At 51.0% G+C, this 11,978-nt stretch overlaps 1 protein-coding gene across 2 annotated transcripts; it reads left to right on the top strand.

Moving 5' to 3' along the window:
• The first annotated feature begins 442 nt into the window (after window positions 1-442).
• On the top strand, window positions 443-8,433 carry TOR1AIP2 (torsin 1A interacting protein 2). 2 transcript variants are annotated; one of them, XM_085068587.1, is made up of 6 exons: window positions 443-753; window positions 1,552-1,752; window positions 3,371-3,670; window positions 3,818-4,132; window positions 4,530-4,694; window positions 5,440-8,433. In XM_085068587.1, exons 2-6 carry the CDS (start codon window positions 1,719-1,721, stop codon window positions 6,198-6,200), a joined length of 1,575 nt encoding a protein of 524 aa, XP_084924713.1. In that variant the 5' UTR covers window positions 443-753; window positions 1,552-1,718; the 3' UTR covers window positions 6,201-8,433. The 2 variants fall into 2 exon arrangements, with proteins under 2 accessions (XP_084924713.1, XP_084924714.1); XM_085068588.1 differs by having other exon boundaries at window positions 448-753; window positions 4,530-4,628.
• Window positions 8,434-11,978: the final 3,545 nt, after the last annotated feature.

The raw sequence follows: 11,978 nt of genomic DNA on the forward strand, positions 1-11,978 counted from the left end.
CCATGCTTCTGCTTTCCATGAAATATGTCCTGGGCAGCGGGAATAGGGATGGGGTTGAAACATACCCATGACCTATACATGCCACTGTGCAGGCACCACAAGTTAGAACATAAATTTTTGGAAAAGCAGTGCCCAAATGAGGCCAGGGACTGATACACAGACTCTTAGACCTTTCCCCTGGTTGCAGTCTCTGGGCCACTTCAGGGAGCTCTGTATCCTTTTCCCTCCAAGCTGATGGTGAAGATCCTCCACTTCCCATCCTCCCCATTCTCCCTGCACTGGCAATGTGACATTTCCAGCGCCTGGGCTTTGCTACCTACACGTTCGAGTTGCTTTTCTGGTAGCACTTTCCCTTAATCAACTCTCAAACCAGTTCCCTCCCGACCATCGTTTCGTAGTTTCAACCCGCAACACTGTTACTTAATACAGGAAGCCGCAAGCTATCCAGTGGGCCTGAAGGAAAGCGCACAACCACAGAATCGCGGAAATACAGGCAAAAAAAGGAAGTTAATGCTTCCCCAGCGCTCCCGCGAACGACTGTGAAAAGGAAAACTACAGTTCCCAGCAGGCTGCCGGGAGCCAGGGAAGGGCAGAGTTCACCGTCACGTTTCCAGCGAGGATTCAGGGTGTGCGCTGCTGTCCTGCCAGCAAAGGGCCTCTGGGAAGGAGGGCAAGGGGGAAGGCCAGTGCTGGCCTCTTCTTGCCACCCTTCTGCTTCTGATCGCCGCCCTGACCGGCCCCGAACCTGCCTGGGTAAGCGTCCGACTCCACTTTGTTCTGCTGACTTCCTTCTCCTGCCGGAGCGTCACCATCGGGAACAGGGAGGGGAGGGACGAGAGCCGAGCGGCAGAGCAGCGACTGCACCCCCACAGCCCCAAATCGTGTGTCAGGGGCAGTGCAGGGGGTAAGGTACCCCCCTGTGCCCGAGGAGCTGCTGAGGAGGCTGGGCTGGAGATTTCTGTAAAGAAACCTGCACCAACCGCTCTCCAGCGGGGAAAGTTTCTTGGGAGTTTTCCATGCAGCCTTAGTTGTATTTGGGAAAGCCATCGGCTCAGCCCAGCGAGCCCCGCTCCGTCTGTGCCCCGTCCCAAAGTGCTTTAGCCGTGGGGAATTATCTCTGGAGGGGCGCAGGGGTCAGGCTGAGGCTCCGGGTCCGCAACCCGCGGCCGGGGCACTGCTGAGTGGTTCTGCCCGATCATCCCCCGATCCGACCCGCTGGAGGCTGGAAGGTGGGAGGAGTAGAGGGTCATTGCCCTGTGTCCACCTGGCTGTGGGGTACCGGGTGCCCAAAAGCACCCCGGACTCCAGGCTTGCCATCTCAGGGCACAGCTGAGTCCGTCGGGATGAGAAAGCAGTGCCTCACCCCCCTGGCATGTCCCAGGATAAATGCGGTTTGCATTAATCCCTGGACTGACGGGAAGCAAAAGAGCTGACGGCCCATGGGCTGAAGGTTCATGGTTACGGGTGACATCCGCCCATTTTCACCTTGGGAATCGTGGAGGAGGAGCCTTCTCCATCGTGAGTCACTGCTCCTGTGTTTCTGCTTATCAGGTTTGTGGGCGTTTAGTTGGAATTCCCCAGACCGGAACGGGATGGTGCCCGTGAGGGAGGCAGGACTTGGACAACCCCTCGAACAGCAGGGAGATACAGCTACCTGTGAACATTGGAGAAAGTGAAACCAAATAGTGCAGAAGGCGGAGCTCGAGGGGAAAAAGAAAATGGAAGAGGATCCAAGCATGGATCTGCCTGGAGGTAAGTGAATCCTATGCTTACTCCCTCTCCGAGGAAAATCCCTTTGCTACAAAGTTTCAACAGTGACATGGGAAACCTATGCAAAAGAAAAATAAACCAGTAAAAGAGTCCCATCTTTTCAAGGCCAAGGAAAGCAAGTTGCCATCATTTTTTAAAGGGTGAAAGACAGACAAGTTACTTTCAGTTTTAGCTTCCCATATGCAACAGGTTTAGACTCTGTGTCCAGGATGGCAGCACAAGGAATGCTGAAGAGGGAGACCCAAAACTGGAAGAGCTTTCTTCCCTGTATCCTAGCGCTTCCCATCCACAGATGCTTAAATAAAGCCTGTTTTCTAGCACCTATGGTTGGGAAACCTCTGGAGGAGGCAGGGCAAGGAGTAGTTTGTGCCCAGCTTGAACAGCAGGATATCTCCAAGTTCCTCATGCTTCAGTTTCTACCGTGTACTTATATTTTGTGGGAGCCTTGTTATGACTAGTACCTGTGAGTGTGTCAGTGATACGGTGATGCCATCACCAGCTCAGGTCTGTCCTTGATAGTCAGAAGTGTTCCTGTAACAATTAGCAACAAAGAGTGTAAAAATCATGTTCTGACAAGTGACAAGTGCAGCTTTTTCTCTTTTTTCAAATCGGTAATTCCTTGCCCTTTTTATCAGAGTTTATTCTAATTATTTATGTCATTGTAGTGTTTGATCATTCATAAGCAATTCTTCACAAATAGTGCCTGAAACTTGAGCTGCACCTTGGTTCTGTGAGATTTGGAATATGTCACAAATGCTGTTCAGTCTCAGAATCTCTCTATTGAATTATGCTCCAGTGTTTGTTTTTAATTATGTGTTGCCACAGCTCTTCGGGAGAGCAGCTCCAGGGCAGAAACAGAGCACAAGCAGAATTATTGTTTACATTCAGACAGATGCTTGAAGTGCATTGGCATAACTGTACTCAACAACAGCCTTAGGAATTCTTCAAATCCATAGCTATCTGGGAAAAGCCACTATCTGTGGAAGATGTGGTAACATATCCTACTGCTTAATGAAGGAATTGCCTGCCCATCCCACCTAGAACATAAACTGGGATTGAGTTAACTTTAGCATGGCAGCTGTAGGGGCTGTGGTTGGGATTTGTGGGTTTAGAGAGGAAAATGTTGATAACAGAGCTGTGTTTTGGCTATTGCTGAACAGTGCTGGCACAGCATCAAGGCTTTCCCCCCCTGCCAAGCAAATACCCTGGGGTGGGCAGAAGATTGGGCAGGAACCCAGGGTGGGAAAAGGGTTGTTGGATACAATACAGCATCATGCTCAGCCACAAAAACTGGGGCCCAGGAAGAAAAGGAGAAGGTGGTGGCTTCCAAGGTGGCCATTCTGGCGTCCATCTGCTTGTTGTAGGTAGTGAGTGACTGCCTTTGCATTGGTCCTGATTCCCTCCTTCCCTTCACCCAGCCAGCTGTCTGGATCACAACCCATGAGTTTTCTCACTTCTGGTCATTCCATTCTCTCCCCTGTCTCACTGGGGTAGATGTTTCTGCAGTGCCAGAACTGGGAGCTGTAAGGGCAGTGGTAAAGCACTGGGCATTCTTGATTCCTGTATGGCTCACTGGGCTTGTGAACTCTGATCCCAACAGCTGGACCAGCTCAGGGTGAGGTGGGGAGCACAGCAGAGCATCCTGTGCACCAAGAGCCCACCCAGGATGCACTTGAGCACCAAGTGACAAGCAGGTGGCCTGAGACATCCTGCAAACCAGGGGAGGACTCTGCAGCATGTGAATTGGCTGCTCATGGAGGAGAGACAACACAGTTGGGTTTAGCTGGTCCCACAGCAGAGGAGAAGGCTCCTCAGGAAACTGAAGTATTGCTGGAAGAATCTGAGAAGACAAGAGAAGGTGTCTCAGAAAGACCCCAGGGAAAAGAAGACTTGGATGAAGGTGAGTCTCTCCCCACCCCGTTGTACAGCATTTCCAAAATGCTGATAACTCGGGCCTTGGCTTAGAGGAGACAGAGGAGGAGAAAGAGTTGTTGGTTCTTGGGCGGAAAGAGACTAAGAGTAGGTCTGTGAATTTTATTCCCCACAGCTGGACTGGGCCATGATAATGTGGACAACAAAGAAGACAGCCCTGTCTACCAGGAAACACGGGAGCAGCAGGAGACAATGGGGCAGTGTGAAAGCCCCTACAAAGCAGAGGAAGATGCTTCATCAAGAAGCAAGGCGCAGAGCTCTGACAGTGAAGTGACACATTTGGATGTGACTGGTGTGGAAGATGTCCCCAGGGGCCTCTTGGCAGAGAAGAGCACCAGTGCCACTCTCCTAAACTGGGAGCCAGAGGTGCCCAGAGAGCATGACACACAGGAGATCAGTTCCCAAGGCACGTTAAGGAAAAGAGCAAAAGGTGAGCTGGTGGCTGCACACTGCTGCCCTTCCACTGTGCCCAGGCCTACACTTCCCCTTGGTGTTGGAGCAATGGTTGGGTGAGATCTCTGGTAGCCATTGTCACATCCCTGGAGTCAAGCAGGAAAGGAAAGAAGGTATAAGAAATAAACTGGCTTCTCTCTTTCTCTCTTCTTTGGCTCCTCTCCTGCTTTGAAGACATGAAGCCACACTACACTCTGCATTGTCTTTCTCCTTGCCCAGCCCAAAAAGCAGAGAGCCAAGACTCAGAGCAGTATTAACTCAAAACAATATTCACCTCTAACTCTTCCTTCAGCTGGGAGTTCCTGCTTTTCTTACTACAGCTCCATTTACCTGTTCTCTCAGCAGTGAGTAGCACATTTCTTTCTCTTATGCAGGAGACACAGCCCCAAACCCAGAGACTCAGTCCTGCCTGCAGAACATCACCACCCAAAACACACAGCAGGAGAAGGCCAAAGAGTTCCTCATGTGGACAGGTGAGGAAAAGAAGCTTCCCTTGCATGTTACTCATCGACCAGAAGGCACTGATCCTCCAGGAACAAGTAATGAAGCACATTTAATTGTTCTTCTCTCTTGGGACCTTTCACAGCCTTTTCTGAGGGTTGGAGTGAAAAATATCCCCTTAAATACAGGCTCAGTTTGAGCCTGAAGTAGCAGGTTTCCCTCCAGCTCTTCAGCCTCAGAAGCTGGCATATTGTGTTGAGAGTGCTGGGATGTCCTGGGAGGTCAGGGGTGCTCCTATGCTGAGGGTCACCCTCCCCAGCCCTGCTCTGTGTCCTGGGCTCTAAGCAGGAACAGTGATCCTGATCTGCATCACACATTTCTCCCGTTAGAAACAGACCCATGGGTGTCCAGATCTCACTGTCCTCTGTTTTCTGGGCAGAAGCGCGATGCCTTGGAGGAGGGCAGTGAACACAGCACCTTACCTGGGTCAGACACCACCATTTGTAGTGCTCTGAATGGCCACAAACCTTAAAGGAAACAGGAGGGGGAAACAGAAAAAAGCCTGTGGGCAGCTGCAGTTTCCTCAGGAAGTTTTGCACAAAGCTGGAGTCTTGCCCTCATCCCTGGAGCTGCAGCCCCCTCCCCTTGTGTGCTGGAGCATGGGTCTCCCAACACGGAGCCTGCAGCCCCTTCACCTTTCCTGGCCAACCTGCTCCACTTTCCTAGGGCAGGGGGGAAGGTCTGAGAGGGGGAAAAGCCATTGTAGCTACTTTCCAGCATGTCACTGCAGGTCACTTGGGACTGACTCCTGTTCCCTGTCTCTCTTCTCTCCCCGTTGAGCAGGGCTCGTCGTCGTGGGCCTCGTCGTGCTCGGCCTCTGCATATTCTGCTTCGGCAGCCCGACCTCCAGCTCCCAGCAGCCCCGCAAGAACCCCACGGTGGAGGCATTCCTGTCCCAGTTCGACCAGCTGCAGCACAGATTTCCGGGCCAGAGTCCCCACCTGTGGCTTCGTGGGCGCAAGTTGCTGCAGAAGCACCTGAACGCCTCCCAGCACACACAGCCGGCCATCATCATCCTCACGGCCGCCCGCAGGGGCGAGTGGACCCTGCGGTGCCTCAGCGCCCACGTGGCCGACTCCTTCTCGGCCGCCCTGCACGGCAGCACGGTGCAGATCGACGGCAGGGACAAAGCCGGGCTGCACAGCGACAAGGCCAAGGAGCAGGTGGATTCGGAGCTGAGCTCGGCGTTCGAGGCCGGGGGCCGTGCTGCGGTGATTCACCGCTTCGAGCTGCTGCCGGCAGGGGCCACCATCATCTTCTACAAGTACTGCGACCACGAGAGCGCCGCCTTCAAGGACGTGGCCCTGCTGCTGACCGTGCTGCTGGAGGAGGACGTGCTGGACAGCCAGATCAGCCTCCTGCAGGTGGAGGAGAGGGTCCGGGACTTCCTCTGGGCCAAGTTCACCAGCACCAGGACCCCCAGCTCCTACGACCACATGGACACGGACAAGCTGAGCGGGCTGTGGAGCCGCATCTCCCACCTGGTCCTACCCATCCAGCCGGTGCAGACCATCGAGGAGGGAGGCTGCTATGCCAAACCCTAGGGACAAAGGTGGCCAGAGCCCTGAGGAGGGTTGGAGATATGGTCCTGGCTGGCTCTGGTTCAGGCAGAGGCACAACTGGCGTTACTTCTCTTCAGTTCGTTTCTTGTAGATCCCTGGGAAGGCTTTGGCAGGTGCAGGTTGATGCAGGCCATTTGGGCAGCTGAGTCCTGGAGGTGATGCACATACTTCCTTCTGGCAGATGGGAAGAGGGGGCATTTTAAACTGCTGGTGGCACAGGAGAATGTCAATGTGTGGGGAGGCAGGAGGGAAAACAGGACCTTACAGGTAGTGTTTCTATCGAGAAATAGACAAATAATGTACACAACTAGCAAGACAGAAAGGGAGTGTGATACAGTAGCTCTTTCATCTCTCCCTGCCCCTCAGCTTGCTAAAGCTGTGTACATCAGTCTCACAACATACCTTATCCAGAGAGCTGCTAGAACCCAGAAAGGTCAAATTCCTCAAAGCCCAACATTTTGAAGGCATGCCTGAAAAAGAAAAGCAATTTGCCAGTAAAGGGTTTGACCAGTCAGCCCCAAAAGAGTCCCACTTGCACAGCCTGATTGACACCAGGCAAAGCCCAGATCCTCAAACAAACCTGCAATTCAGAGATGCCCTAAACAGCACTTACAAGAAATTTCAGGTTGTCAGCACCTGAATACTGTGTTAATGGTGGGGATCCCATGTGCCAGAGAGCAATCTCCAAAACCAGACAGCAATGAAACAGTCACTGTCTCCCTGATAGAATAAAGCCTCAAGTGATTGCACAGGTAAAAAAAAATAATAATACAGTGAAACTTAATGCTACCTCTATCTAAAAAAAGTCCACTTGATCCATATGCCACACAAAGGCTTTGACTCTCTCCTTGGGGTGATAATTTGGTCCCACATGACAGATTGTTCTTCACCTGAAACTCTGATTTCTGTGCAGGGCTGGAAAGGCATCTGCCAGCCTCTCCCCAGGTGATTTGATGAATGTAGATGTTAACACTGGTATTTCAAACCATGTAGGGAAGCACACCAGGTCCTTGCCCTCCAAAGGTACATTTGTCTCCCTGCCAGGCAGATGGAGCTCTGGAATCTGCCAAAGCAAGTAGGAGCATAGCTGGGTTAGCTGGTAAAGACAAAATTTCTGCCATGAACACTAAAAATCCTTGACAAAGCAGGTTAGTTTCTTACCATGCCTCCTTTTTTGCATCCAAAGAAGAGAAATCCAAGTCCTGGAAGCACTGTGGCACCCCTGCACACTGTGTTTCTGCAGGTGCTGTGGGGCAGAGCAGCCAACTCAGGGAACACCTGGGGGGCAGGTGCAGGTCACAGCATTTATTATAACCCAACAGGCAGCCCCAGGTGCCAGCCCCGTGTGCCTGTGCAGGAGGAGCAGCTGTAGCAGATCATGGCTCATTGCCACAGCAGCAGCACAGAGCGAGGCCTTGCAGAGCCAGGCTCTGTGTCCAAACAGCAACAAATCCACACCACCACGGTGTCTTTTAGGAGCTGCACATCTGGGTGCTCCTTACAGCAACTGGATCCTGATGTTGGATGGGTCTCCTACCAACAGTGCCTTGCTGATCTGCCCCACCAATGGCTTGGGGAGGCACAGCCCTGCACCCTAAAACCACAGCCTGTCCCTTCTTTCCCCCTGCCATGTGCCTTGACCTGTCTCAGGAGATTCGTGGCCATTACTGTGGAGGAGAGGATGAAATGAAGGAAAAGAGGGGGTTGTTTGTTCATGTTCTGGCCAAAGAGCAGACTTTTTGGTTGGGGATGTGAAGACAAGACAAGGGGTTTTAACCCTGGCAAACACTGGGCTAAATGTGAGAACTGCTTGCTGGAGCCCAGGGCATGGTTTGGTACAAGATACAGGTTGCTCCCTCCCCTCCCCTCCCTCTTTTCTGTTGCTGTACACTACTTTGGTAAGAGAAAACACTGTGTCCTGCTCTGCACGGTTCAGTGTGGGTGTTGGTGCAGGAACCAGCAGAGCATTAATCATGCTATGCCAATATTCTGATAGAAATCTGTATTTTAATGTTCTTTCTCTCAGTTCTACATGCTGTGTTTGCAATTTATAGCCCTGGTATGCAAAGGCAACTCCCCATCACTGAAAGCATCACCCACCTGAGCTCTTCCAACACAGAGATATTTTTATGGCCTTTTAAAGACAAAGTATCTGCTTGTTTCTGAAACAGGACTTCTATTTAAAAATAAACGATGAGTGAAAGAAGCCAGCAAAGTGAGACGGGAGTCTTACTGTATTCCAATCCTTTTCCTTGCTATTTTCATTAAGCAAAAGAGATCATCATATTGGACAAGGTTTTATTTAGGTCAGGGCTGTAGTTGTGCAAACGAAGTGAATATTTGCTTTTCCTGGAAAAACTCTAAATAGTATTTTTTCTCAGTTGTTTGGTGCAAATATTTGCAGCTTTTTCAACTGAGGCAAAATTAAAAACAAACCCTAAAGAGCAGTTGGATTCAACGCAGGATGAAATACACTGGGGTTTGCATAATACTTAATAAATGAAACCAAATCCAGGCCACTGACAACTGAAATGTTTTAGAAATATGAAAAGCAAATATTTATCATTTCAACAGATTGGTTCCACTTGATATTCCACCACCTCAGCACTCAAGAAGTTTTACTTTTGTGATGAATTATTTTGCCCAGCTCTAGCCTAAACAGAGAGAAGGCTGGGGAAAAAAAAAAAAAAGAGAGAGGATTTACCCTGTTATTTTGGATTTTCTTCAGTCCCTGACAACCTAATACTCACAACATTGGCATCTCGTTTGACATAGATGTTCATGTGATTGATTGCCAGAAGTAAATATCGCTCATCTCCTGTTGTCTGATACCAGAGGACAAGATTTGGTCCTACCCCAAAGATTCACATGAAAATCCAGTGTCACCAGGTGCAGCGACGCTGGATGCAAAAACCAGGCTGCTTTTTTAAGTCTTGCACGTGATTCCAAAAGTGAGTGAACAAACTCAGAAGCAGAAGGGTGCACTGGACCCCCTGCAAGGTTTCTCCCAGACAGGGATTCCAGTTCCCTTTCTTCCCAGGCTGTGAGGGGCTTTGGAAGCTCCTGTGCTTCCCTGGGGTGCAGGCACAGCAGCTGCAGAGCCCTGGCAAGAGAGAACACTGGGTGACACTATTAAACAATGCACCTCCCTTCCCAACACCCTTTTTTCAAAGTCCCAGTCTCTGCAGCAGCAGTTCTGCAGGGAAGGATGTGCTGCCACAAGGTGCTCAACAATCCTAAAAATCACCTTGGAAGTTACATAGCACAACTGAAGGGCAAAACTGGTTCTGGGAGGCCAGCCTGGACTGCTCCACAACAAAATTAGCACTGATTATCCATGTGGATGTGCTGCTGTCCTGCAAGCTGATGTAACTTTGTCATCCCCAGCATTTAAAGCCAACTGGCCCAGCCAGTGCTACCCAGGTGTGGCCCATCACCCTGTGCAGCCAGCAGCATCCCTGTCCCTGGGACAGGCACATTGTGCCACATCTCTTCTCACCCCTTTGCACCAGCACGGGCTGGAGCTGGAAGAAGGCAGGACACAAAGAGGAGGAGTGAACGCAGTTCAGCCACATCTCCCCTGTTGAGCTTTAACCTCTGTGAGCCATCTGCAGCTTAACCCTCCTGCAGCTCCATGCACAGACTCTGCTGCCACAGGGCTGCTCCCTCGGGGGGCACTTTTTGGCTTGCAAAACCTCCATTGTAATTGAGGTTTGCAGATATTGGGAGCTTGGCTCTTTTTATTTCCCACTTTTGACTCTGCAGGTGAAGCAGCTGTACAATGAACCACACAAAGGAGCTTGGCCTCAGCCTGGGGGATGTGGATCTGAGAGCCTGTGATGAAAAGGCTCGAAGAATGCAGCTTAGAAGTGTGTTCTCCCCACAGGGATGGGGCTAAGCCATGGCAGGCATCCCACTGGCCTCTCCCTGCTGTGGCTGGACTGTGCAGTTATGCTGAGGCTGAGCAGAGGCTCTGCAGATCCCTCGTGAGGGCACTCAAGAGCTGAGGATCCTCTGGGAGCCAAAGCAGAGGCATCAGAATAGTCCAACACAAGGGATGGAAATAGCCTCCCCACAGCACCACATCCTCTGCCCCAGCAGCCCGGGGACCTCTCAGACGTCTCCAGGAAGGAGTATCAGGTCACAGCGATGCCCTCAGAGGAGCAGACCTGGCCTCTTCCCACAATGATAGCTTAAGCTGAATAAAGCCTCTGGTTTTTATCTTAACAGAGTTGAACCCTTAGGGCTGCTCAGAGCAGTAGAAGGAAGGATCAGGCGCAGCCCTGGGCACAGCTTGTGTCTGCAGAGCGCCTGGACCACACAGGTTCCTCCTCACAGGGAGCAAAGTCCAATTGTTTCTGCTCCCAGTGCCAGGAAGGAGCATCTGTTCTGCAGCAAGCACCAGGCTCCCTCCAGCAGGCTGGTCAGCAGAAGGAATACACACAGAGAAATAATCAGCTGTCTAGAGACTCTACACACCAGGCCAGTCTGGCATGCATTTTCCTAAACTCTCAACCTCTATAATTATGATCCCAAGACTTTCCCCATGAGAAAGCAGCTGCCACCTGTGACAGGTGAGTTGTGAGCAGAATAAATCCCTTCAGGTCATGTTAGAGGATGATCTACTCCAGCCCTGCAGGACCTGATGCAACAGCAGACACAAACACTGTTCCTTCTTTCCAGAGGCAATAAATACACTGATTCCCCTCCTGACTCTGTTTTGGAAGATTTTTGGAGAAACAGTTGGCTGATGGAACCAAATTCAATGGAACAGGAGGCTGAAATAATCCCAGGTGACTTTCAGAGGACAGGGGATGAGTGTGGATCAGTCCCCTGTGTTCAAAGAGCACTGGCATCCTAAAATGAAAAACGCTGGCAATGGAGAGTCTGTTGGGATGAAACCATGGATAGAAGTACAGGGGAAATTCTCAACCCAGTGAATCCTTTAAATATTGCCTGGTGGCAGTACAGACCTGCTCTCTGTTAACAGGGCACATGAAACTGGGAAACAACTAGGGAAAAGCCCCTCATGATGGTAGGACTGAATGGAAACCACAAAGGGCTTTACTTTATGGTCTGAATAAAGACAGTAGGGGAAAAAAATGAATTGGGAGATGTGGATTGGAAATCATTAGGAGACTGGGAGTAAGTTGTGGTGGCTTTGTTAAGATTTAAAATGTATTAATCAGTTAAGTGTCACTGTCAAACCTTCCCATACACTGGTTACTGTGGGGGGCATCTCAAGACTATAGGAGAACGTTTATCTCCCATATCCTTGTTCCCACATTGACTGAGAGTATTCAAAACCTCCTCTGCACGTCGACAAGGCAACCACACTGCTTAAACTCAGGATGTGAAATGACAAGCAGCATTTTAAACACTGTCTTTCTGCCTTCCACACTGCACTTGTATCACCCTGTGAGCGCAGGAGGCTCGTGAGTGATGAAAGGGGATGAAAGCAGGACTAGCAAGAAGGGTCAGCAGAGAGGGGCACAGAGGGGCCCTGGAGAGGAGAGCATCGGAGGCCACCTGGGTTTGCCGTCACGCTCCCGCAGATCCCTCTCTCCAAATCATCTGTGCTGCACAGCCTGCTGCTGCCTGCCAGGGCTCCTGCTCAGACACTGGTTTTGAGAAGGGCTGGAGAAGATCAAACAGACTGAGACTCGCTCAGCTGGAGCCAGCCAGCTCCCCTTTTTCTTTTTAGGCACAGCCTCTCCCCCACCTCCGTGCCTCTCCACAGCTTTGCTTATCGGCGGGGCA

Source organism: Lichenostomus cassidix, chromosome 8 (genome assembly GCF_008360975.1).
Source record: "Lichenostomus cassidix isolate B80296 chromosome 8, HeHo_3.0, whole genome shotgun sequence".
In the NCBI taxonomy this organism is placed as follows: domain Eukaryota; kingdom Metazoa; phylum Chordata; class Aves; order Passeriformes; family Meliphagidae; genus Lichenostomus; species Lichenostomus cassidix.

Bases quoted from the DNA above. Each gene is read 5' to 3' on its own strand.
- TOR1AIP2 (XM_085068587.1), top strand. From the start codon at position 1,719: ATGGAAGAGGATCCAAGCATGGATCTGCCTGGAG. The intron at 4,133-4,529 runs GTGAGCTGGTGG...TCTCTTATGCAG, and splicing joins GTTAAGGAAAAGAGCAAAAG to GAGACACAGCCCCAAACCCA. The intron at 4,695-5,439 runs GTAATGAAGCAC...CCCGTTGAGCAG, and splicing joins CACTGATCCTCCAGGAACAA to GGCTCGTCGTCGTGGGCCTC.